This window comes from Pleurodeles waltl, chromosome 1_2, assembly GCF_031143425.1.
Source record: "Pleurodeles waltl isolate 20211129_DDA chromosome 1_2, aPleWal1.hap1.20221129, whole genome shotgun sequence".
Classification (NCBI taxonomy): domain Eukaryota; kingdom Metazoa; phylum Chordata; class Amphibia; order Caudata; family Salamandridae; genus Pleurodeles; species Pleurodeles waltl.
Window position 1 is genome coordinate 405,027,782 of NC_090437.1, and position 26,893 is coordinate 405,054,674.

The 26,893-nt window shown below is 44.4% G+C and overlaps 1 protein-coding gene across 2 annotated transcripts in view; it reads right to left on the reverse strand.

Moving 5' to 3' along the window:
* RIC1 (RIC1 homolog, RAB6A GEF complex partner 1) overlaps positions 1-26,893 on the reverse strand; it is a 673,031-nt gene that overhangs the window by 221,509 nt on the left and 424,629 nt on the right. For both annotated transcript variants that reach the window (XM_069240247.1, XM_069240239.1), the window contains exon 16: positions 6,360-6,520. In XM_069240247.1, the coding sequence (XP_069096348.1) occupies positions 6,360-6,520 (161 nt within the window). The remainder of the gene's footprint in view (positions 1-6,359; positions 6,521-26,893) is intronic.

Below are 26,893 nucleotides of genomic sequence, written 5' to 3' on the forward strand. Positions count from 1 at the left end.
TACAGACACTCAATTTTTTAGACTATGTACAATTAAAGGATTATTTGTCCATGCCAGAGTTGCAACTAGTGACTTTCACACTGCAGCAGATGTCAGGAGTAAGAACTGAATTCCGAGCTATTCAGTCACTATTCAGAACGCAATGGACATTTTTTGAGGTCTGGTGTTAGCCAAGACCTGTCGATTTCATTAATATTATGTGTTTAACTAATAGCTTCTTACATGTAGGTATAGTTGTGGAACTTGAAGAATTTTCTGGATTCATATGCTGTACATTATTCTGCCATCTAGTGGTTGGGTCCAAAATTCTCAAACGTTTAATCTTCTATGTCTATTCAGTAGTGTTTTGTGAAAGTGTCTGTGGATGACCACATGTCTGCCACACATATATCTTGTAACGGCGTGTTTGCTAGAAAGACAATGGTTTCTCCCTTCTTCCTTGTTGAGTGTGCCCTTGGGGTTGAGCTTAATTTTCTCCTGCACTAGGGTGGCATATTCATATTGGTTCAGAGAACCATCTGGCCACTGTACCTTTAGTTACTGGTGACCCCATATTGTTGTCTGCAAAGGTGACAAACCTTTTTTTTTCTCTTTCTGCAAGACCTTGTTCTCTCCATGTAGTACATTACTGCACATCTAGCATTCAGTGTATTCAGGTATTTCTTCTTGATCTTTTTGGTTTTGGAAAAAACTTGGTATTTCAATGGTTTTTATGAAATTGCAAAATTAATTTTGGTAAAAACTGGATCTTTTTTCAAGACAATTCTGTCCTTGTGAATTTGCAGGTATGGTTCCTGAATCGTGAGTATTTCGCTCACCCTACGGAGCACTATTATGGCCACCAGAAAAGCTGTTTTTACTGTGAGCATTTTTGTGTGGCCTTGTGTAAGGGCTAAAAAAGGTGCCCTCACTAATTGAGTTAATACCAGATTAAGGCTCCATGCAGGTGCTGGTACCTTCCTTGGTGGAGCAATCCTCTTAGTTCCCTCTTGAAATCGTTGTATTACTGGAGCTGTGAAGAAACTTTTCCCTGTGCACCCCCTTGTGTAAGCAACTATTGCTGCTAAATGTATCTTCAATGAGGCATATGCTAGTTTGCAATCTATCAGGTGTGTGAACTATTTTAGCATTGTTGACTCCTTTGCATTCTTTCTTAATAACCTTTTTTTGGCACCATAAGGAGTACTGTTTCCATTTTGAAAAGTAGCACCTTCTTGATGTTGGTTTTCTTGCCTCTCTAAGAATCACCATTTTTTTCTGGCAGTTTTAAGTGTCAAAATTATACATCTTCAGGAGCCAGGCTGCCAAGCTCAGAGCCTCCGGTTCTGGGTGCAGTACCCTTCCTTTTTCCATAGACAAAAAATCTTACTGTATTGGTAGTTTTTGAATGTTTCCCTCTGCCATGTGTATCAGTTCCGAGAACCAGGGTTGTCTTGCCCACTGGTGAGCAATTTAGAATGGCATCATTTTGCTTCTCTTGCATTTGTTCATCAACTTGTGCAACAATGGGGTCGGGGGAAAGGCATAAGAAACTGTCCTTGACCAGGGACTGGTGGTGAGGATGTCTGGATACAAAGTTTTGGCATTTTGCATTCTATGGCACTGCAAAAAGATCTACTGTTGGTGTTCGCCACTTCCCAAAGATCATTTTGATTACTTGTTGGCTTAGCTCCCATTCATGTGAGTAAGATGTCTGCCTGCTGAGCTTGTCATCTTCTGTATTCTCCTTCCTCAGGAGGTGCATCGCTGATAACTTTATCTTCCTTTCTATGGCCCATTTCCAGAGTTTTTGGGCTAGACTTGACAATGCAAGGAATTGTGTACCCCCCGATTGATGATCTAAAACATGGTTGTTGTGTTGTCTGTTTGGAGCAATACTGATTTCTCTAATAACTGCTTCTAAAAGGCTTTTAAGGCTAGGAACACTGTTTTCAGTTCTAGAATGCTGATGTGCTGTATCACATCCCGTTCCCTCTAAACTCCTCTGACTTTGAGAGAGTTCATGTGACTTCGCCAGCCCATAAGGGAGGCATCGGTCGTGATTGTTACTGCTGGAGTTGGTTGCTGAAATTACATGCCTTGGGCTATATTTGATCCGTTCCACTGTGCTATCTCTTTCTGTATTCTTCGTGTGACAACCACTAGATCTTTATAACTCCCTATTGCTTGTGACCATTGGTTCTGTAACCATTCCAGAATTGGAGTCATGTGAAGTCTTGCATATGGGATTAGGGGAACGCATGATGCCATTTCCCTAGTAGTTTTCGCACCATCCTCACTGTCAGAGCTTTACTCTTTCTGGTAAAGCTGTGTCTCCGCAATCAATGATTGTGTTCTCTTTTCGTTGGGAAACACCTTTCCCTGAATGGAGTTTATTCTTGCTCCCAGAAATATATTTTCTTGGACAGAGTGTGGGATGACTACCCTTGGGCTAAAGAGACCAACAGCCTATCGAAGGTCCAGTTTGGGCTCCAACCGGGGTTCGGTACAATTAAACAGACTCTCAACTTAACCCAGATAGTTCAGAAATATACCAAGCCTAATGTCTCCATCCAGCCTTTATGGACTTATCCTGTGCTTTCGACACAGTTGACAGACATAAATTGTGGTCCGCCATGTCAGATATGGGAGTTGATGAAGACCTGATCTCCTTACTCAATAGACTTCATGCCTGCACAACCGGCCGGGTTCGTTTTAGCCAGGAGGGCGATCTTACTGAAGAATTCCCCTCTTTGAAGGAGGTTAGACAGCGGTGTGTGTTGGCCCCTTTTCTCTTTCTGCTCTATATTAATGGCTTAGATGTTTTATGTAAGATGGGGAAGGACACCGCCTATTATCAATTCTCAGCCATTACCAGTATTACTCTACGCGGATGACACTGTCCTTATCTCAAGGTCAGCAAATGGCCTGCAAACCCTATTAGATACTTTTAATATTTTTATGGGAATTCGTGGCCTTAAAATCAATAGAACAAAATCATTTGTGATGAAGTGTAGTCCAAAGTCATCAAAAAGTAAAAAATTAGTTTTGGAGGGTGCAGAAATACTTAATGTTCCTAATTTTACTTATTTGGGGGTTCCAACTGATGTTGATTTTAATTGGAAATGTTTAATAAATGTTCGTATTTTGCAGTATCAAAGAGCCATTGACGCAGTTTTTAGGTTTTCAAAGAAACTGGCACATAAACCAGTTAAGGAAATGATGACCATTTTTAAAAGCAAATGTCTTTCAATTGCCTCATTTGGAAGTGGGATGTGGAGTTACACGGACTGCTCAAGTCTACAGGTAGTGGAAAATAAGTTTCTGAGAAGGCTGTTAGCAGCCCCTCAATCCACTCCGGCTGCTTTTTGCCATGATGAAGTGGGGTTGAGAGATATAGCAGATTATTTAAAAGTGCAACCTTTACTGCTCTGGCTAAGAGTATGGCTAAATCCTGAAGCTCACTTGTGCAGTTCTGTGATCAGGGACTGTTTGTCACTGATGCGTTTTATGGATATCCCTTGGATTAGATACGTACATTCCATGTTCTCACGCCTTGGGGTAGAGGAATATTTCAAGGATCCCAACTGCTTGCTTGGGGAGGGGGGGCTGATTTAGGGTGGGGGCTGGTTATACAGAGACCTAAGGATTTGTACTGGCACTCTAAACACAGTCCGGATTTAACTGGTAATATGTCTGGGGATTGGAAGCGTTTGTTTCCTAAGCCATTACTTCCCAAGTTATATCTTAGTATGATCACCTCAGCACAGAGTTTTACTCACTAGACTCCGCCTGAAGGTCATACACTTTTTATTGCCATTTCCGACTCAAGGTACTTGGTTTAAGAAACTTCCCCCCATGTGGCTGTGATGGTAGATCGCATCAAAGCACCTTTCAAAGCACCTTTTTTTGTAATTTATACTGAGTCCCCAGAAGAAGGTTTTAAGCCAGGCCCTTCTTTCCATGGGTATCAGACGTAGTTATCCTGCCTTTTCTGCTTACAGGACCTGGGTAGAGAGGAGACAATAGAGGCAGTGCTAAATTTTATAACTGCTGCTATCTGAATTTGTAATTGTTTTTATATTTGATATTGCTATTTATTTCTATTTATTAAGACTTTTTTTCTGATTATGATGTTTGTAATTGACTGTCTTTTATGGCTCTTTAGAGCCGAATAAAGTATTTTGATGATTACTGAGAATCCTAATCAAAATAGAGTCCTTATTACCTGTTCTTTGTCTTCTTTGCACTTGTAAGAATGCTGCTACTAGCCAGTCATCTAGGTATGGGTAAACATGTATGCCTTGCCTTCCGAGGTGTACTGCTACTGCAACAAAGCACGTGGTGAACAACCTTGGTACTAATTGTATCCCAAAAGGCAGTACTCTGAACTGGTAGTGAATTTTGTTTACCACAAACCGTAGGTATCTTTGGTGTTGCATATTCATTGTGATGTGCAAGCAGGCGCCTTAAGTCTATTGTCACCATGTAATCTCCTACTTGTAGTTGAGGAATTACCTCTTGCTATGTAGTCATCATGAATCTTTGAGTTTTTATGAACCTGTTTATAAACCTGAAGCCTAAAATTGGTTGTAGAGAGCTGTTTACTTTGGGAATTAAGAAATAAGTTGAGTAGCATCCCCTGTGGATTTCCAACCTTTCAACTCCATTGCCTTCTTCTCCATCAATTTCCCTACCTCCTTGAGGGGACATGCTGTTTCTTCTTGGCAGTGGAGTTTTTTCTTTGGTCCTTTTGCTGGTGGGAATTTTTGAAATTCTATTCAATATCCCAATTGAATTAAGTTCAGTATCCATTTGTCTGATAGCATTTTCCTCTACTCCTGAAGGAAATCTTTTATTCTGCCTCCTACTGGTGTTGTATGTAGGAGATCTTGTTCCTTGTCGCTGCCTCTCAATGATTGTGTTTGCGAGAGGTCTTTCATTTTTGCACAGTCACTTGGGTGAGGAAGTAGATCCTCCCCTGTGATGACCCCTTCCTTTGCCTTTTCCATGAATTGACGGATTGCCTTGCTATTGGTAATGCCAACCCTACTGAGCTGAAACCATTTGGCTGCTTTCTTGAAAGCCTTAGTGTAAAGCTCCTGGCTGAAAACTTCCTCTCCCTGTGGGCCTGTGTGACGGTGCTGCTCCCCTGCCCACTCCTCCACGAAACTGTAATACTCTCATTGATTTAGCTGTTTCGTCGCCCCTTTTTTAATTAGTTGAGTTTGCCATCAATTGTAATGCCAAACAATTTCTCACCGTTGAATAGGGTGTTGAGGATGCTGTACTGTACCTTTGGCTAAAATCCTGATACTTTTAGCCAGGAATACCACCTGAGTCTTATGTCCAACATCATTTGTCTGCTAAATGTATCCGCACGTCTAATGCGGACTTCAGACATGTGTTCATGATGTTTTTGCCGGTCCACTAAATGTGTTGCCCTTTTCCTGTATCGATCAGGGAGGTGCTTCATCAACTCTACAATTTCCTCCTAGTGTTGATATGGATGACGATTCAAAAGAAATTGGAGTTTGAGATATGCCACTAGTTGACAGCACTCCGCTCAAATTTCCTCACCACGAACTCCATTCCTCCTGCTTTCCTTTTCTGGAGGTGGCCCTACAATTGATGGAACGTTGCCCCTTTTTCTTGCAGTTGACACAATAATAGAACTCGCAGGAACTGTGAGCTTTATGGAAGTTGATTCAACAAGGCAGCGATTATTTGGTCACCAAGCCTCAAGAAGTAGGCATGAGGCAGCTTAAGCTATTTTAGAAGCCCAGGAACACTTGCCATAAAGTCAGTAGACAATAGCAATCTCCTTAGCTTCAAGTACACAAGGACCTATCTATTCCTTGAATCTTAGTCTACCTGTGACATCATGTTTTTCAATCGTTCTTCAGGGCAAGAGTTGAGCTTGACTTGTGCTTTAGTTCAAGAGAACCTGGTGGACAAACACTACACTATATGTAACTTAAATAACATAAGATAAAACCCATGCATGTGGTGCCCTTTTGGGGTCTAATGATCTAACACAGAAACTTGAAGAAACTAAAGGAGGCCTACGGGCATGATAAAAGTGGGATGCAGTTGGAACTTTACATGCATCAATGCTTCTTTATTGCTTTTATGTTTTCCTATGGATATGTGTTCTAATCTTTCTGAACCCAGAAGACAAATTTCAAGTCTGTAGGAAGAATGCTGGTACATTAAGAGTAACTGGAAAGTAACATAAAAAGATAAAACAAACTTTTTTTGTTGTTGAAAAGTTGGAAAGTGGGTAAGAATTACTCACTACAAACAAAAGGTCAAATAATTTGTGAGCATATATAATCAAATTCAGTATCACTGGTTATTCTTCCTCTTTCTGTACTCACCCATCTTGCCTTCTTTCAATACTATAAAGGCAGATTGAACAGTCCGCTCTAAATAATATCACCATATTACGGAAGACACTGAGTAACAAGGTCTCCGACTGCACTTTGGTAATGTGAGCAAAAGCATTATCTAGGTTTGCTGTCCGTAAGTAGACTCTCAGCTGCAAATGAAGAGCAGATAAACATGTTTTATTACCATCATCTCACAGCAAGGAAACTCAATGAGGCCATTTACTTATAGACAACAACAATACAAGGAAATGAGAACTTAATTGATTTATATATTCTTTAAAAAAAAAGACACCTTGGCTGGTTAGCATAAAGGAAATATACAGAACAGGAGGTGGCAAATACAGAAGATAGGCCTTGACACATATGTATAAGTAGTGGTACCTCTGTGGCAGGGGTGTTCACTGTGGGCCAACAAGGGCTGAAACTATGCCAGATTTGTAGAACCACTGACTAAAAATGATTATTTTTGAAAATGAAAATTTGTGCAGCAGCTCACCTGGAGTTTTGCATATCTAAATAATGTAAATAGGTTGTGAAAATTTAACATTGTCTAAAACACCAAGATGTGTGTTACTTGTTATTCAACAACATTCAAACGGCAAAGCCAGGCACTTGGTGCCTAGAAAACAGTTAATTTCAAACCAAATTCCACATGGTGTGCGACTAAAAGTCACAGAAAACTGAATAAATCCGTGTATTTTAAGATCAAGATGTCTCAGACAACAAATTTCAGTAATGCTTAATTGAACAAACGCCCGAGTTATATCCGAAAGATATAGCAGAGCCATGTTTGGACTTTGATGGAAGCTACAATATATTAGGAAGCAACTGTAGCATTAAAAAGAGGTATCCAGTACTCAGCCAGTGCTCTCAAACACTTTCTTCGTGGACCACATCTTGTTTGAATAGCACATTTGAAGCAAAGTACCACAGGCATCAAAACTATTGAAACAAGGATTTTAATCACTAATGTATATGGAGCTTGTAGGCCATTTCCACAATTGTATTTTTTTTTTAAGGGAGAGCACACACTTTGGTCTCAGCAGCAGATAACAAGAAAGAACCCACTAGTCTCAGTCACATGAGATATTGTGCTAAATAAACAAGGATACAAACACCTCCTCCAAGGATTACAGATAACTTTTCACAGTGGAAATGCAGAGAAAACACACTTGCTTTGCCTTGGCCGTTCGCACAGTTAGGATGATTAGTACTTTAAAAACGTGGCGCTTCAATTTGTGCAGCTGCTTTGTTTTAATCTGTAAGTGCTTCATGTTGAGGTCTAATTTCTGTGAGCTGAGCTTTCTGCCAGAATGAATCCTCCTCTTCATATTAATGTACTATAAATACACAGGGCAGCATTCACTTTTTTTTTTCCTCAGGGACCACTGGGAGAGGTAAAAGGCCAGCCGGTCCCAGACGGCTCCCCGCTTTCTGCAGGAGCCGGCATTGCTCCCACACACAGAAAGCTGCTAGAAATGCAGCTTCATGAGGAAGCAAAATGAAAATGTCACTTACCCAGTGTACATCTGTTCGTGGCATCAGTCGCAGTAGATTCGCATGTTTTGCATAGCTCGCCATCTGGTGTTGGGCCGGAGTGTTACAAGTTGTTTTTCTTCGAAGAAGTCTTTCGAGTCACGGGACCGAGTGACTCCTCCTTTTGTCTCCATTGCGCATGGGCGTCGACTCCATCTTCGATTGTTTTTCCCCGCAGAGGGTGAGGTAGGAGTTGAATTGTAGTAATAGTGCCCATGCAATGGAGTGACTAAGTATGCACCTATTTAAGGTTGAGATGATACATATACAAATAGTTGAAGGTAACTTCCAAACTGCTACAGGCTCCCGGGGAGGCGAGTGGGCACATGCGAATCTACTGCGACTGATGCCACGAACAGATGTACACTGGGTAAGTGACATTTTCAGTTCAATGGCATCTGTCGCTGTAGATACGCATGTTTTGCATAGACTAGTAAGCAGTTATCTCCCCAAAAGCGGTGGATCAGCCTGTAGGAGTGGAAGTAGTCTGAAATAATGTTCTTAATACGGCTTGACCTACTGTGGCTTGTTGTGCGGATAACACGTCTACACAGTAGTGCTTCGTGAATGTGTGAGGCGTAGACCATGTGGCTGCCTTACATATTTCTTGCATTGGGATGTTTCCTAGAAAGGCCATGGTAGCACCTTTCTTTCTGGTTGAGTGTGCCCTTGGTGTAATGGGCAGCTGTCGTTTAGCTTTAAGGTAGCAGGTTTGGATGCATTTAACTATCCATCTGGCTATACCTTGTTTTGATATTGGGTTTCCTGCATGAGGTTTTTGAAATGCAATAAATAGTTGTTTAGTCTTTCTGATGTTCTTTGTTCTGTCAATGTAATACATCAATGCTCTTTTGACATCTAATGTATGTAGTGCCCTTTCAGCTACGGTATCTGGCTGTGGAAAGAACACTGGAAGTTCCACTGTTTGATTTAGATGGAACGGTGAAATAACCTTTGGCAAAAATTTAGGATTGGTCCTTAGGACGACCTTATTCTTGTGTAGTTGTATAAAAGGTTCCTGTATTGTAAACGCCTGAATCTCGCTTACTCTTCTTAGGGAAGTAATGGCGATGAGAAATGCCACCTTCCAGGTTAGGAACTGTATTTCGCAGGAGTGCATGGGTTCAAAAGGTGGACCCATAAGTCTAGTTAGGACAACATTTAGGTTCCATGAAGGAACAGGTGCTGTTCTTGGTGGTATAATTCTCCTAAGGCCCTCCATGAATGCTTTAATGACTGGTATCTTATATAGGGAAGTTGAATAGGTAGTCTGCAGGTATGCAGATATTGCTGCAAGGTGTATTTTAATGGAAGAGAAAGCCAGGTTAGATTTTTGTAAGTGAAGCAAGTAACCCACTACATGTTCTGGAGTTGTGTGTAATGGTTGTATTTGATTAATATGGCAGTAGCAAACAAACCTCTTCCATTTACTTGCATAGCAGTGCCTGGTGGATGGCCTTCTGGCTTGTTTTATGACTTCCATACATTCTTGGGTAAGTTCTAAGTGCCCGAATTCTAGGATTTCAGGAGCCAGATTGCTAGATTCAGCGATGCTGGATCTGGGTGTCTGATCTTTTGGTTGTGTTGTGTCAACAGATCTGGCCTGTTGGGCAATTTGATGCAGGGTACTACTGATAGGTCTAGCAGCGTTGTGTACCAAGTTGGTGCTATTAATATGAGTTTGAGTTTGTTTTGACTGAGTTTGTTTACCAGGTAAGGAAGGAGAGGGAGAGGAGGAAAAGCGTAAGCAAATATCCCTGACCAGTTCATCCATAGGGCATTGCCTTGGGACTGTTTGTGTGGGTATCTGGATGCGAAGTTTTGGCATTTTGCGTTCTCCTTTGTCGCAAACAAGTCTATCTGAGGTGTTCCCCAGAGTTTGAAATAAGTGTTCAGAATTTGGGGGTGAATTTCCCATTCGTGGACCTGTTGGTGATCTCGAGAGAGATTGTCTGCGAGTTGATTTTGGATCCCTGGTATAAATTGTGCTATTAGGCGAATTTGGTTGTGAATTGCCCAACGCCAAATCTTTTGTGCTAGCAGGCTTAACTGCGTGGAGTGCGTCCCCCCTTGCTTGTTTAGATAATACATTGTTGTCATGTTGTCTGTTTTGACGAGAATGTATTTGTGAACTATTATTGGTTGGAAAGCTTTTAGTGCTTGAAAAACTGCTAGAAGTTCTAGGTGGTTTATATGCAGTTTTGTTTGATGTACGTTCCATTGTCCTTGTATGCTGTGTTGATCGAGGTGTGCTCCCCACCCTGTCATGGAAGCATCTGTTGTTATTACGTATTGTGGCACTGGGTCTTGGAAAGGCCGCCCTTTGTTTAAATTTATGTTGTTCCACCACAGAAGCGAGAGGTAAGTTTGGCGGTCTATTAACACCAGATCTAGAAGGTGACCCTGTGCTTGTGACCATTGTGATGCTAGGCACTGTTGTAAGGGCCTCATGTGCAGTCTTGCGTTTGGGACAATGGCTATGCATGAAGACATCATGCCTAGGAGTTGTAGTACCATCTTTGCTTGTATACTTTGTGTTGGATACATGCGTTGTATGATGGTGTTGAAATTTTGAATTCTTTGTGGACTTGGAGTGGCTACTCCTTTTGATGTGTCTATTATGGCTCCTAGGTATTGTTGTACCTTGCGCGGCAGAATTTTGGATTTTGTGAAGTTGACGGTGAACCCTAGTTTGAAGAGGGTTTGTATGATATGATTTGTGTGATTTGAGCACTGTATTAACGAATGGGACTTGATTAGCCAGTCGTCTAGATACGGGAACACATGTATTTGCGGACTTCTTATGTGTGCAGCGACTACCGCTAGACATTTGGTAAAGACTCTTGGTGCGGTTGTTAATCCGAAAGGCAGTACCTTGAATTGGTAATGTATTCCCTTGAATACAAACCTTAGGTATTTCCTGTGCGATGGGTGTATTGGTATATGGAAATAAGCATCCTTGAGGTCTAAAGTTGCCATGTAGTCGTGTAGTTTTAGCAATGGCAATACTTCTTGTAGTGTGACCATGTGAAAGTGGTCTGATTTGATGAAAGTGTTCACTATTCTGAGGTCTAGGATTGGTCTCAGCGTTTTGTCCTTCTTTGGTATCAGAAAGTACAGTGAGTAAACTCCTGTGTTTATTTGTGTGTTTGGCACTAATTCGATTGCATTCTTTTGCAATAGTGCCTGCACTTCTATCTCCAGGAGATTGGAATGATGTTTTGTCAAATTTTGTGCTTTTGGTGGTATGTTTGGAGGGAATTGTAGAAATTCTATGCAATAACCATGTTGGATAATTGCTAGAACCCAAGTGTCTGTAGTGATTTCCTCCCATGCTTTGTAATAATGACTTATTCTTCCCCCCACTGGTGTTGTGTGGAGGGGGTGAGTGACATGTGAGTCACTGTTTAGTAGTAGGGGTTTTGGGGCTCTGAAATCTTCCTCTATTCCTAGGGAATTGCCCTCCTCTATACTGTCCCCAAAAACCTCCTCTATACTGTCCCTGGTAACTGGACGGTGTTGCTTGTGAGGTGCTGGCTTGTGTGCTCTGACCCCGAAACCCCCCTCTAAAGGGTGTTTTACGGAATGTGCTGTAATTCCCTCTGCTCTGCGGGGAGTAGAGTGCGCCCATGGCTTTGGCAGTGTCCGTATCTTTTTTGAGTTTCTCAATCGCTGTGTCCACTTCTGGGCCGAACAGTTCTTTTTCGTTAAAAGGCATATTGAGAACTGCTTGTTGAATCTCTGGTTTAAATCCAGACGTTCGGAGCCATGCATGCCTTCTGATAGTTACAGATGTATTAATTGTCCGTGCAGCTGTATCTGCAGCGTCCATGGAGGAGCGGATCTGGTTGTTGGAAATGGTCTGTCCCTCCTCAACCACTTGTTTTGCCCTATTTTGTAAGTCCTTGGGCAGATGTTCAATGAGATGTTGCATCTCGTCCCAATGGGCTCGGTCATAGCGCGCAAGTAGTGCCTGGGAGTTCGCGATGCGCCACTGGTTTGCAGCTTGTGCTGCGACTCTCTTACCAGCTGCATCGAACTTGCGGCTTTCTTTATCTGGGGGTGGTGCATCTCCAGATGTGTGGGAGTTGGCCCTTTTCCTAGCTGCTCCTACAACGACAGAGTCTGGTGGCAGCTGTGTAGTGATGAAAACCGGGTCTGTAGGAGGCGCCTTATACTTTTTTTCCACCCTTGGTGTGATTGCCCTACTTTTGACCGGCTCCTTAAAGATTTCTTTTGCGTGCCGGAGCATACCAGGGAGCATAGGCAGGTTTTGGTATGAGCTGTGGGTGGAGGAGAGTGTGTTGAATAAAAAATCATCCTCGACCTGTTCTGAGTGGAGGCTTACGTTGTGAAATTGTGCTGCTCTAGCCACCGCTTGAGAATACGCGGTGCTGTCCTCTGGTGGAGATGGCTTCGTAGGGTATGCCTCCGGACTGTTATCTGACACTGGGGCGTCGTATAGGTCCCATGCGTCTTGATCTTGGTCACCCTGGCTTATGGTGGTGTGAGCTGGGGAGTGTGATGGAGTTTTTGCTGGTGAGACGTTAATCACGGGCGGAGGAGAGGGTGGTGGGGTAACTCTTTTCACCACTTTTGGTTGTGGTGTCTGTTCAGTTTGGAACTCCAACCTTCTCTTTCTTCTAATAGGGGGAAGGGTGCTTATTTTTCCTGTCCCCTGCTGTATGAAAATACGCTTTTGCGTATGGTCCACATCAGTTGATTGTAGCTCTTTCTCAAACCTATGCTTTTGCATTTGTGAGGTTAGCGAGTGCTCTTCTGTATAAGAGCCTGAAGCTGGGTCGGTTGCAGTTTGTTTCGGGACCGAAACCCTGTCTGCGTCCTTTTTCGGCTCCGAGGTGACTTTTTTCATTTTCGGGCCGAAACCTGTCGGCGCCGATCTTCTTCGGGGGCGCTGTCTCGGCGTCGAGCCGTGTCTACACCGGCATCTCGGTGTCGATGCTTGTCTCCAGCACTTTCTCGGTCCCGAGAAGGCTGCGTGCTGGTGTCTCGACCGGAGTCGGACGATCTCGCCACTGTTTGGGCCTTTTTCGGTGCCGACGGTCGGTCACCGAATTTATGGGTGGAGCCATGGCCTGGTGGCAGTGGCGTCCCCTGGGCCTTGCAAATCTTCCTCTGAGTGGTTTTCGACGTCTTACTCACGGTTTGTGTATCGTCGAATCCTTCGGAGTCTGAGTCTTGGTTCGAGAAGGTACCTTCCTCTTCTTGTTCCTCGAACTCTCGTAGGGCTGTCGGCGCGGACGCCATCTGAAGTCTTCTGGCTTGACGGTCTCGGAGTGTTTTTCGGGATCGGAACGCACGACAGGCCTCGCAGGTGTCTTCACTGTGCTCAGGTGACAGGCACAGGTTACAGACCAAGTGTTGGTCTGTATAGGGGTATTTATTGTGGCATTTGGGGCAGAAACGGAACGGGTCCGTTCCATCGGCGTTCTTCAGCATGCGGTCGGGCCGACCAGGCCCCGACGGGGGATCGAAAAAACTACCGCCGAAGGGCACCGGAGCTCTTCGATCCTTCGACGCGGTGTTGAATCTAACTACGCCGATCCCGAACGCAACAATACCGACGAAAATCTTCCGAAATTAGCTATCTTTCCGTTCCGAAACTCGGAGCGACAGGAACACGTCCGAACCCGATGGCGGAAAAAAAACAATCGAAGATGGAGTCGACGCCCATGCGCAATGGAGACAAAAGGAGGAGTCACTCGGTCCCGTGACTCGAAAGACTTCTTCGAAGAAAAACAACTTGTAACACTCCGGCCCAACACCAGATGGCGAGCTATGCAAAACATGCGTATCTACAGCGACAGATGCCATCGAACCTTTAATTTCTTTCCCTGCCCAAAAGACATCAAATCTCCGCTTTCAGCAAGTGGGAACACTTTTACAGCTCCCGCTTGCTAGTAGCTGCTAGAGCTCCAGCCAAGGAAAAGCTACCTCCCGAGGGTGGACACCTCTGGAGGTAGCAGGAGCAGAGCCCTGCGGGGTGGGGGGTTGGTGTCAGTCCCCAAGGCCATAAATGGCTTCAAGAAGGGGGCAGCACAGCCCCCATACTCTGCTTAGTACGGGCTGGCTCTAGGAAGGTGGTAGTCCCCAGGGCTATATATGGCTCTGGAGGGGAGCCATCTACTTCATTTGAATTAACTTATTGACTCCAGGGAGGTGGTGGCACAAGGGGCTGGAGGGTCCTCTGGCCCCCCCTATTCTTTTTCCATATGCGGCCCCAGGGAGGTGGTGGTCACAGGGGCCCAGAGGAGTCCACGCAGCCCCTCTGCATATTTATCAAATATAGCCCTGGGGAGGTAGTGGTTCACGGGGTTCAGCGGGGTCCACAGGGCCCCCACCATCCATTTCATTATGTAGCCGCGGGGATGTGGTGGTCTCTAGGGTTTTCGGGCTTGTGCAGCCCCTGCATGTTTATCACATGCATTCCCGGGGAGGTGGGGATCCACAGGGCGTTTTAGAGCCTTAGGAGGGGGCCCGGTATGTCCCCTCCTAATATTTTTTATAAGCCAGCCTGCCCCCAGGACCTGGCTCACCCGGGGGCAATATTAAAAGCAAGCAGGGAGACTACACTTTTTTATTTTTAATCTGCGAAATTCAAGAATATTCATGAGTTTCAACATGAGTTAAAAAAAAAATGCTTTTTTGCCCTGGGGGGATGCCAGGACCACCCCTGGACCAAGGCTAGAAGTTAGGGTATTTCTATCCTGCCTCCCTTTTCTCAGCCTCACTTGACAGATCACCCCAAAACATTCCATGCACAACAAGACCCAACTTGACATTTTTTTTTATTTTTAGAAAATTTCATTTTGATTGGTGCCGTTGCCGGTCCACTTCCAGAGCGTCGGTGGTACCTGTGTGATGCCACAGTGTCATTTATTCTCACTTTCTTCCCTCACATGTAGACCTTTATGTACATGTGGTAAATTGATGTTGATGCAGTATATTTTAAATAGTGTTCCCTTGCATTTTAAATAACTATGTTAAATATTGTCGGTTCAGTAGGGTATAAACTTATAAGTTGTTGTTTTTCTTGGGAATGTTATTTTTAACCACCTAATAATGTTTCTTTTTTAGAGAGAAAATTGGAAGTAAGAAGCAAAAGAGCTGTTGTATCCACTATATGGGTGACAGAGTGAAAAGCCCACTGCGGCACTACTGGAGCTAACAAGATAAGTGCCTGTTACGTATAAGTGGTGCTTATATTGCCCACTGGGGCTCAATTATAGTATATACTCAAGAGTTACATTGGTGAGATTGTATTTTGGAAAATGTCCACATCATTGTAGGTGACTTTAGTGTCACTGTACGAGTAACTCAAAGATAAAGATATTTATGTAGTGTTTGAAGGACCTTGTAGTATGAAAAGATGCATACAGCTCGAATTATTTTTAAAAAGGTGATTACAGTTGAAAAATGTGACTTATGTTATGAACTGTTACTTATCGAGCACATGGTGGGTTTAAAAGGAGCAAGAACAATGGTGTCAAGCATGTTGACAAAGGCACTGTGTGCCGAACGTCGATATATAAGGCTTAAATAAAATCTTCGCCTTGGTGCCCACACAGAGTGCCAGTCCTCTAAATGTGAGGGAAGAAAGTGAGTATGTGTGTGTATATGTACATACATAGCTCTCTCTATATATATTTATATATATATAGAGATATATGTATACACACACACATATGCAGTCACTTTAAAAATAAAAAAAATAAAAAAATTACAGCGACACTATAGTTAGGTTCGGAATTTACTAGCACAAAACCAGAGAAATGCAGCAGTTACAGTTAGAGTTATTTCAAGTAACTATAACTTGCAGCCTAAGGTAACTACAACTTGCACCCTCGCCATGTACAGTTTTTTGTTCAATAATTTTACTTCTAATGTTTCATTGTTATTTTATTGATGTTATAAAACTTGCCATGATTGCTTTAATATGTGAGGTAATTAGCAGTGCATAGTTAGGGTGCGAGTTATAGATACTTTAGGCCGTGAGTTACTTGAAATAACTAACTATAACTGCTGAATTTCTCTGGCTTTGTGCGAGTAAATATGGAACCTAACTATAATATCCCTGCAACCTTTGGGTTTTTTAAGTGAATTTCTAAGGTTTTTTAAATCTATTTCCTAACTATAAAGTCCCTGTAATCTTTCGGTTTTTTCAGTGAATTCTTATGGATTTTATAACGTGAAGTGCTTTCCATTACTAAACATTAATCCAACCACCGCTGCGTACAGCCTTCGGCCAGCCCTGTGGCTAACCACCCAACCCAACGCTGCGAACCGCCTTTGGGCATGTGCAGCTGCAGTTGGTCGAAGGACCTGTCTCTCTGGGCATGACAATAGATGTAAGACAGTGTCTCTGGGTGTGAGAGTCTCTGTGAGAGGGTATGTCTGGGTGTGTGAGTGGGTGTGAAAGTGTGTGATAATGCTCCATTAGACAAAAGATGCATTCACCTCCACAAATGATTTCAGATAATTTTTCAATATAGGATTACAGAGTAAACACACTTGCTTTGCCTTCAGCAAGCCCAGGAGTTAGGATTACTTGTCCATTCCAGGAGTGGAGCTTCAACTAGGGCACCTGGTATGTTTATATTTGTAAGTGCTTCCTGTTGCAGTTTAATTTCTGTGAAATGAGCATCATGGCCAGAACTGAAGCTCACCTGCTTCTTTATCCAAGAAGAGTCCACAGTTTTGAACAAAATCTCTATTCAACTGGAGCAATTTCTGCTAGTTAGTTAGTAACTGCCACATCACTGGTTGGATTGCCAGTGTGGGGGAGGGAGGACTGAGTGACCCCCTGGATAATTTTGGCATCGGGGACCCCGTCCCCACTACAATTCAATGGGGTACACGCAGCACACCCTCCCCAGGCCGATATAGGGCCCCAGGGACCCCATCCGCTGAGGCTCACTCTTGATTAAATGGATGAGGGGGGGCTGCGTAGCCCCCATTCACCGGCAGATTTCAGGCCCTGGGACCACTTCTCCCGGGGCCAGGCCATGTCACCTGGGTGCTCCCCAAGGCACCCAGTCATCATTGTTGGGGACCGCGGTGGGGGGGTGGAAGAGCCTGAAGGCCCTGCGGTCCTAGCCAGCTCCCCACCTCCTGCGGGAGCTGCCACTGCTGTCACAGACAGGGAGCTGCTAAACATGCAGCTCCTTGTCTGTGAGAGCAATCCTTTCCTCTGTTTCCCTGTCGGCATGTTTGGGAGCTGGGAAACAGAGGAAACCTCTGCTCTCAGTAAGCGAGAGCTGTATGAGGTATCAGCCAACGAGGCTGCAGAGAGGCCCACACAACCAGCCCCCCTTAATTTAAATGAATAGCCCAAGGGAGGTGTCCGTCCCCGGGGCAGCAGAAGTGCTGCGCTTCCCCCGCTGCCTTACGTATAATTAACTGCCCCGGGGAGGTGGTGGTCCTCGGGTTCGGATGTCCGCAACAGACCCCCTTAATCATTTTATTTCTGCCCCTGGGAGGTGGTAGTCCATAGGGCTGTGAGGAGGTCACATGCGCCCTCTGCATACATTTAATAACAAGCCCCAGGAAGGTAGCGGTGCCCGAGGTTGCCGGGGGCCACATGGCCCACCCTTACTTGTAATGAATTGCCCAGGGGAGGTGGTGGTCCCCGGGCCCCCTGCATACTATAAAACTGAAGCCCCAGGGAGGCGGCAGTCCCTGGGGCATTAATAAGCCCAGGAGTTGACCCCATCCGTCCCCTCTATATTTTACATGCCCCCAGGACCTGGCCTACCCGGGGGCTTTATTAAAACAAGTGCAGGAGACCGGTTTAAAATAAAAAATAATCATAATTTACTGTAAATTAGCATTGTCGTTGCAAATTTGCGCAATTTTTGTTTTTAAACAAGCATTTGCAATGTAACAGGTCTCGCATTAGATTGAGTTAGAGCTATTGGTTTATAAATGCATAACTGGACTTTTCTTGCTTCACAATTCCAGTGACTCTGCATCTAACTAAAGGGCTAGTGTGCAGCGTGCCACTCACTATGCACGGTTGTAAAGAGCAGAGAAGTAATGCATTGGAAAAGCAAACCCTCCAAGGTAATTGCAAAGGTTTTCTTTACTCTTCCCAAGGGGTTATAAAAACCACTGAAAGACGGAGCCACAAATTCATATCACTGGCAGAATACACGCAACACAAACATATATTTATTATTTTAAGTACTAATAAAAATAGCACCAAAATTGTGGGCTTCACTGTAAACGTCGTGTCAGGGTTATATCCTTAGTCAGGCCTTCTGCACTCTGCCTTAAACACACAAGAAGTAATAAGTGTGAGTGGGGCCTAAGAGCCGGTAGGTACACGGCACCAAGGGCTCCTTGTGGTGGAAGCTTGGAACTGTGCAGGCACCCAGCCTCTGTCAATCACACCTGGGGCTGCTTTATTAAACTCTCCTTCAAGGCAGCATTTTTAAGATAAGAAGCCGTGGCCTCGCTAATGATTGTGGCAGACACAGAAAGGGGAAGGGAGGGGCACAGACGGTGAGCAGTGTGTAAGGCTAGCACGCACTTCTAAGGCCTGAAACTAATGCTTCATGGCTGTTCACATCTCAAACTTTTCAACAGCACGCCTATCATTTCTACGTTCATAAATACACCAAAATAGATTGCACGCTGTCCTTTTTTTTGCATTTGAACTATTTAAATTACTGTTAAGTCAAGGACTCTGATACTCAAAAGAGGATTCGGAAGAACACTTCAAAAGCTAGTGTGATTCATTTTGGAACCACTGAAGCGGTGCAGGAAGGAGGGCAACAATGACTGGAGAGAGGGGGCGTGAACGAGGAGGCAAAAGATAGCCAACAAAAAGGATCAATCAGTGAAGTCTGCTGGAAGGAGGGGCCAAACTGCAACAGGAGAAAGCGTGACGCAGTGTGATGGTTGAAATACCCTGGGAGGGAACTAAGCACAAAAGGGGGGGACATTTGGAAAAATGTACCAATAAAAAGAAAGCATTTTTAACAAGAACATCAAAGAACAAATGGTAAGAGTAGGTGTGGTTAAATGCCCATATTGAATACAACACGTCTTGCAGACAGCGCTGCATGTTGCCGAGCTCGAGCTTAAAAGTGTTTTTATTCCCTAGCAGGGGTACCTTTGGGACTCCAGCACCAGAGCCAAGGGGTCAGGGTGTCCCTACCCTGCCCCCTTTTCTTTTTTTTCACTTTTTTTGGGGGGGACTTGGCTCAAGCTGAGCCCCAAGATGGCTGCCAACACTTCCTGGCTGAAGTGCTGGCAGCCAATCAAAGCTCTGCTTATCTCTACACGAGCTCTTATTATTCGAGAAGTCCTCGGGGAGGATCCACGGCCCTAGATATACAAATTTGGATTGCCTTTAATGTCTCAAACTTCTGAAAGGATTTACACCAAATAAAAAAAGTGTAATCTGCGGACTAAAAGCTACTTTGCTGACACATTTGGTTTAATTCTGTCAAGCGGTTCAGGCTGTAGTTGGGTTCGAAACACCTATGGGAATTAAAATGGGGAACGCACATTTTTTTTTTTTTACCCCCTCTTTTTCTCATCTCCCCTTTCCCCACCCTTGACGGATCACCCCAAAACCTTTAGTGCCCAACAAGATTCACCAGCAAACTTTTTTGGGAAACTTTTGTGAAGATTTGTCAAACAGTGCCAAAGATATAGGCAAGTCAAAAAATGTTTTTTCTATGGAAACATGGTCCTAACTATAACTACCTACTGGCGACCACCAGTAGGTTTGAGACATATATATATATATATATACATATATATATATATATATATAGAGAGAGAGAGAGAGAGACATCTCTCAATATATATGTATATATGCAGCTTTTAGGCAGCAATACCAATGTCAAGATAATTCTTGTGATTATGTTCCTTCTAGAGAGGGAGATCAAACTTTTGTCTAGTGGCTGTTTTGATGCCATAAAGTAGCACGGAGAGTTTATGTGCCTGCTGCAAAGAATAGATCTGTATTTTATGTGGACAGCTGAGTGATTAGTAAAGCCAGCCATTAAAAGTGCTTTAAAACAAATGAATTGTGCATGAGAGAGGAGCTATGGAGAGATGAGGGGCACTTTTGCTGGGATTCAGGCTGCATCCGAGGAAGTCAAAAATTATTGTTGCACTGGGTGCCACTAATGCTAAAGGCTGTGATCATGGGTATGTGGCAAGGTGAAGTAATAGTGTGTCTAGGGTTACGGAGGACAGCTCTGAGGCGGGATCAGAGACTGAGACAGCACATAATGAGACAGCATCTGAGGGAGAGGACAATGGAGCTGAATCTGGCAATGATTCTTCAGGCAGCGGAGTCCCATCCAACGATTCCTCTTCCAGCGATTGTGAGGAAGACGATGACGACAGTCGTGTTGTACCTTCGCAAGCAGTCTGTGCAGCGGGACAACAGTAGCAGGTTAGACCAACCCAGAAAGCAGGTGTGTGCACAGTGCTCTCTTGGCAACCCCCAATTTAGTTCGGCCCTAAATTCCACCTTTTACTGGCAACACTGGATGTAAAGTAGATATGTCCAACTTTTTGCCAATTGACTACGTCCATCTCTTTTTGGATGTGGACTTCCTTAAGCAAACTGTGTAGCAAGCAAACAATTTCTGAGGGAGCATGAGGGCACTCTAGAGCCCCATTCTATGGTTGAGCAGTGGACTCCCACTTCGCTGGAGGAGCTGAAGATATTTTTGGCCCTTACACTCAAAATTGGGATAGTGCAGAACCCCAACCTTGCAGTCCTACTGGTCTACTTGCACAGTCCAGGTAACCCCCATCTTTGCACCGTACACGACCAGAGTTCATTTTTTGCTATTGCAGTGCATGCTACATTTCAATGACAATTCTGCTGCATTTCCCTAGGACCATCAAGACCATGACAGGTTGTTCAAAATGTAGCCTTGGTACAAGAAACTACCCACCTGATCCAGATAGCAACATACAATGCCTATGTTGTTTACAATCAGACAACCACAGGAAGACTCATGTATTTCCATGACTTTTAGTTGTCTGTGATTGAAAGTCTCACTACTGCTACAGAAGCGGCAGCTTCCACTTCGTAAGTTCTACAGAATTTGGCAAGACTGCAGGAGCGACACTTTGTTAATTGCATTCCTAAAACACCCAAAAAGGATCGACCAGGTTGTCCTTGTAAAGTGTGCTTGAAGCAGGGAAAGAGGCAGGATAATTGTGTTTACTAACCCCAGTGCCCATCTCAGCCAGGCCTGTGCGTTTCCTACTTGCTTTATGTTGTATCATACAAAAGCGAAGTTCTGGGAAATTAACTGAGTTAACCTGCCGTTAGGTAAACCTTTCAATGGCTGTGCATGGATACCTACCGTCAATGGGCCACTACTTCGCTAAGCGAGCAGACACAGAATTTTAGTTCCCTCTACTTCAGGAACTCATGGACTTCCTTATGGCCTCCTCGACACTTTTATCTGCCGTCAAAACGTAGATGTTGTGTTCGCCAACTGACAAGTGCATTATAGTCCCCATATTACACATACTGGTGGACAGAACATGTACCATGTTGTCATGGAGTACCCTGTGTCGGAAAGTAGGGTCTTTCTGACATAGTTACCCCCACTTGTTGCCTGGTGTCAGTGTGTTTTGACTGTAGTACACTGGGATTCTGCTAACCAGGACCCAAGTGTCAGTGTTCTCTCCCCTAAATTTAGTTGGTAAACAACTTTTATACCCCACAATTGGCATACTGGTATGCCCCTGTAAGTCCCTAGTATACGGTACTTAGGTACCCAGGAGTCCCGCACGGGCTGCAGCATGTATTATGCCACCGATGGAAGCCCATGCAAATTGTGACTACAGGCCTGCCATTGCAGGTTGTGAGAAATGGTGCATGCACCTTTCAACCCAGATATAAGGTTCCCCTTATATCATGGTCACAGCACTCTGACCCTATAAATGACCCTTAAGGTAGACACTTCACCCAAAGAGCAGGGTGCATGGTTCTAAGTGTGAGGGTTCCCTGCTTGAGCAGAGGCACCCCTGCAAACCCGAGATCCCAGTTTATGGGCTTTGCAAGTGCAGGGAAGTCATCTTAAGGTATGTAGTGGACACTGGTCAACACGCTTCACCAAACCCAGTGATGTTTGGTGTCAAAAATGTTGGAATCATAAAAGTATACTGATTCCAGTGTTAGCTGCATGATAACATGAACTGTAGGGGCTCCTCAGAGGATTTCCCCCACCCATATCTGCCCGTGCAGCTTTGCAGGGTCTGTTTGCAAAACAGTGCTGCCGTCGACCCCAGACACTGTGCTGCCCTCTGGTTGCTGAGCGTAACTCAGGTAGGGGAAGGCAGAACAAATAATTTCCTGCAGAGGAGAGGTGTTACCACCTCTCCTATCGAAATAGTTGTTTCTGGGCTAGTTTGGGGGTGCTCCTGAGCACCCCCAAACTGCTTTGAAGGGAACATTTGGTGCCCTTGCACAAACTGGTTTACTCCAGTGCAGGAATCCCCAGTACCCACTCTGGAGTGAATCCACTCAAAGGACCGGGGAGTGACCACCCACCTAGCCAGATCCTCCCCTAGGGAGGTGCCAGAGCTCCGCCACGTGGTCACTTGATTCTGCTATCTTGGAAATAAGATGAGCAGAGGTGCCTGAGAGCATCACGCTGGCCAATCCACCAGATTAGCGTCCCTGACCCCCTTACCCTAGATCGGTGAGTCACTGCAGTGGATATCCAAACCCCTTTCTGGGTTACCTTAGGGCTCCCATAAGGGTGGGACCCTAGATGTGTCTGCAGGAGCAAGATTCATCTACAAGACTCTTCTGTAAGACACTTCTGCAACCTTGAAACTGGACCTTCTGCTGACTGTGCCGGGAACCAAGACAAGACTGCAACTGGCTGGAGGGTTCCTACTGCAAGTTAGCCCCCATGTATTGCAAGGACTCTGCATCCTTTGTGGCCGTGCATCCTCCAGAGTCACAAGGACTCTGCTTGCACTTAGGACATCAAGAAGGAATCTCCATTGGAGTGAAGGAGTCACTTCCCTGCATCCACAGGCACCTCAACATTGATGACCAGTTTGTGGATCCTGCTGTCCCACGGATTCTTCAAGGCTCCACAACACAGGTAGTGGTTGTGTGGCTATGCAGAGGTGTGATCTGTCTTCTTTGCAACTGAGAAGTCTGTGGTCCCTTGTTGAAGCAGCTTGGCCGCAAACCCTGTGCACCCTGTCTGTTTGCTGTTGTCAAGGTTTGTTGGCTCTTCAGTACGAAGATCTCCTAGCTCCAAGAAGCCCCAGCATCACACAACTTCAAGAACGATGTCCTTCCTGCAACATGGGCATCCATCTTTGTTGTGCTGCTGAGGCCTCTCTGCAACTCCCTGTGCCTGCTGCCAGTGGGTCCTCCTGGGGTCTCCAACGATTCCTGCTGGCTCTCCTGCCTGCTGAGGGCTTGACCCAACTTACCGACAATGGTGGAGTCCCTTGGGCCTTGCTGGACCAAAATCCTGCAAAACCTTGTGCATCGCTTTTTTGCATTTGCCAAAGTTTGCTGGTGGCTATGCTAAGCACTGACCCCTCTGCAATCGGACGACCAGCGTAGGACAGCTAGTTGGCGACTCCTGGGATCTGCCTGCATCACCTGGACACCACAGCAACACTTCCACAACAACCGTCCCTCAGTCTTCTCCAAGAAGATTGGGTATTGCCTTCTGCACCCCCAACGCATCCCCGGGTGGTCTGGACTCTGTCCCCTCTTTCCTTCGGTTCTCTTCGTCTGGAATCCACACCTGGGTTCCACCGAGGTCGTCTACGGGACACAACAGCAGGTGGCCAAACGAGGTCTCCATTTTCTTCAACGAGAGGATCTGAAACAAATTTACCCCAATGCACCTGGGCTCCCTGTCTTAGGTACACCATTTCTCTGGGTATCCACGGGTGGGAGCACTCTTGAACCTCTCTTGTCTCAACAAGTTTCCTTGGGGTCCTCTGGGAAGAGACCTAAAATACGCAACTTCTAACTGCGACTTCCCCATGTTATCCTATGGACACTGACCCGGGATTACAACTCTGCATACGGGCACCTATGGAATCATAGCTACTTACCTTTGGGCATTTCGTACTACCCCAGTCCGAAGGGTCCTTGAATGGTAGTCTTGGTTAGCAGTCACTTTCACATTCCATTTTTTGGTATATGGTTTAGCCCCACTATAAGGGCCCATGATATTTTATGCCTTTACTTACCTATTTCTAAGTATATTTTTTTGTGTGTGTGTGTGTGTGTGTGTGTGTGTGTGTGTGTGTGTGTGTATATATATATATATATATATATATATATATGGTTAGGAGATATACCAAAGTTCGTGTAGTGCCTGTATTTTAATAAATAATACAATATTTTTTCTAACATTGGTGTGCTTCTTTCTTGTGTGTACTCACTGACTGATCTATGTTGTATTTGCAATTGCTTTAAACCCTCCTGGATAAGCCTTAGCTGCTCTCGACAGCTACCCTTTGAGAGCTCTGGTTATCTGGAATCACTTACACTATCACTAAGGGTTGCCTGGACTCAGTATAGGGTGCCTCACCTACAGATGAACACTAAATACAGAGCCAACCTCCTACACCCTGTGTGGCAAAATGTTAAAGATGTAACTGGATTATGAAGTGCTCTTTAGGGAACTTATGTATGCTATATAAGGACCACCCTTAGTGCCCATGAGAACCAGAGTAAGTGTAACGTATGTCCAGTGGGACTTATTCACCAACATTTCTACTTGCTTTGAAAGTCTGCAAACTCATTAGTAACTTGTATCATAACCAATGTTATTGAAAAGTGATACACAGGACCACGACAGGACACAATATCTTGTATGATGAGTGTTTTCACATCTTTTGGTATTACAAGTTAAAATAATCATGATACAAGATATTGTGTCCTGTCGTGTAGAATTGGCCCACCCACACAAGTGAGGCACTATTTTTCTAGGGAGTCTTGGGAGAAAGCTGGTTGGTAAGACATTTGTGACTGCCTGCAGATTCCAGAACTTTCCATCACAGAAATGTGAGGAAAATGTGTTTTTAAAAAACACAATAAAAGCCATACAAGCCAGCCCATCCTGGAAACCCCCAAGTGCTAGCTTACACAAATGTAGAGGTTGACCAGGTTTCCCTAGGTGCCAGCTGAGCTACCCACATTGAAAAAAGTGGTGGAAAAATGCTATGCATCCATGTTGCGTTTTGGGCTGTTTCCTGTTGTGGGTACTAGGCCTACCCAAACAAGTGAGGTACTACCATTTTTATTGGGAGACCTGAGGTAATGCCGAGCGGAAGGAAGTTTGTGGTTCCTTACAGATTCTAGAACTTTCCATCACAGAAATGTGAGGAACATTTATTTTTTAAGTCAAAGTTTGAGGTTTGCAAGGGATTCTGGGTAAAAAAAGCATGGTGTGAGCCACGCTAGTCACCCACCATGGATACGATAAGTGGCTAGGTTTCTCTAGGTGATGGTTGAGCTTGGGTGCAAAATGTCAAGCTGTACTCATTGGAAAACAAGGGTCATTTCGACAGAAAAATGCTGTGCGTTCATATTACATTTTGGGTCGTTTACTGTCATGGGTACTAGGTCTAACCACACAAGTGAGGTACCATTTTTACTTTCCATCACAGAAATTTGAGGTAAGGAAAATGTTACTTACCTAGTAGGCATCTGTTTGTTGCATGTAGTGCTGTAGATTCACATGTTCTGCATACTCCTGCCATCCAGTGTAGGATTCGAAGTGTTGCAAGTTATTTTTTTTTATGAAGCATTTTTGAGTCATGGGATCGAGTGACTCCTCCTTCTTGGTGATACTGCCTGGGCACTGACTCCTTTGTTAGATTGTTTAAACGCAGGTGGGTGAGAAAAGGAGTGTAGAGGAAGTATAGAAAAAGAGATGTCCATGCAAATGTAAATATATATGTACACCTATATACAAGTATACAAAGTAACTGAAACGGCCACAGGCATTCGGGGAGGAAGCATGTGAATCTACAGCATCACTTGCCACAAACAGATGCTTACTGGCAAGTAACATTTTCTGTTCAATGGCTTATGTGGCTGTAGATACACATGCTCTGCATAGACTGTAAAGCGGTGGCTAACCTGTGGGAGTTGCAGTTGACTGGAAAGTGTTCTTAATACTGCTTGGCCTACACTGGCTTGCTGCTTGCAAGTACATCCACACAATTGTGTTTTGTAAATGTATGTGGTGTAGACCATGTGGCTGCCTTACAAATGTCAGCAATGGTTATATTCCCAAGGGAAGCCATAGTTGCTCCTTTCTTCCTGGTAGAGTGTACTCTGGGAGTGACAGGAAGTTGTCTTTTTGCTTTAGCATAACACCTCTGAATACATTTTACTATCCACCTAGCTATGCTGCTTTTGGATACTGGATTGCCTTTATGAGGTAGTGAGAAAGCTACAAAGAGCTGTTTAGTCTTTCTAAACTCTTTAGTTCTATAAATGTAGAACATTAACGCATGTTCAACATCGAAAGTGTGAAGGTCTCTTTCGGCAACTGAGTCAGGCTGGGGAAAGAAGATTGATAACTCAATGGATTGATTAATGTGAAATCGAAAGGCCCCTTTAGGGAGGGACTTCAAATTAATGTGAAGAACCACTTTGTCCCTATGAATTTGGAAGACTGGTTCTTCCAAGGATAGGTTCTGGAGCTCACCAACCCATTGAAGAGATGTGATAGCAACTAAAAAATGCCACTTTCCATGAGAGATACTGATGAAGACATGAGTGAAGTGCCTCAAAAGGAGGTCCCATGAGCCTGGTAAGGACAATATTGAGATCCATTTTGGTGCAGGAGGCACTTTTTGTGGAATTACCCATTTAAGGCCTTCCATGAATGCTTTGATCACTGGAATTCTAAACAGGGATGTATGTTTTCTGTTTTGTGAATATGCAGCTATAGCTGCAAGATGTAAGCAAATGGAGT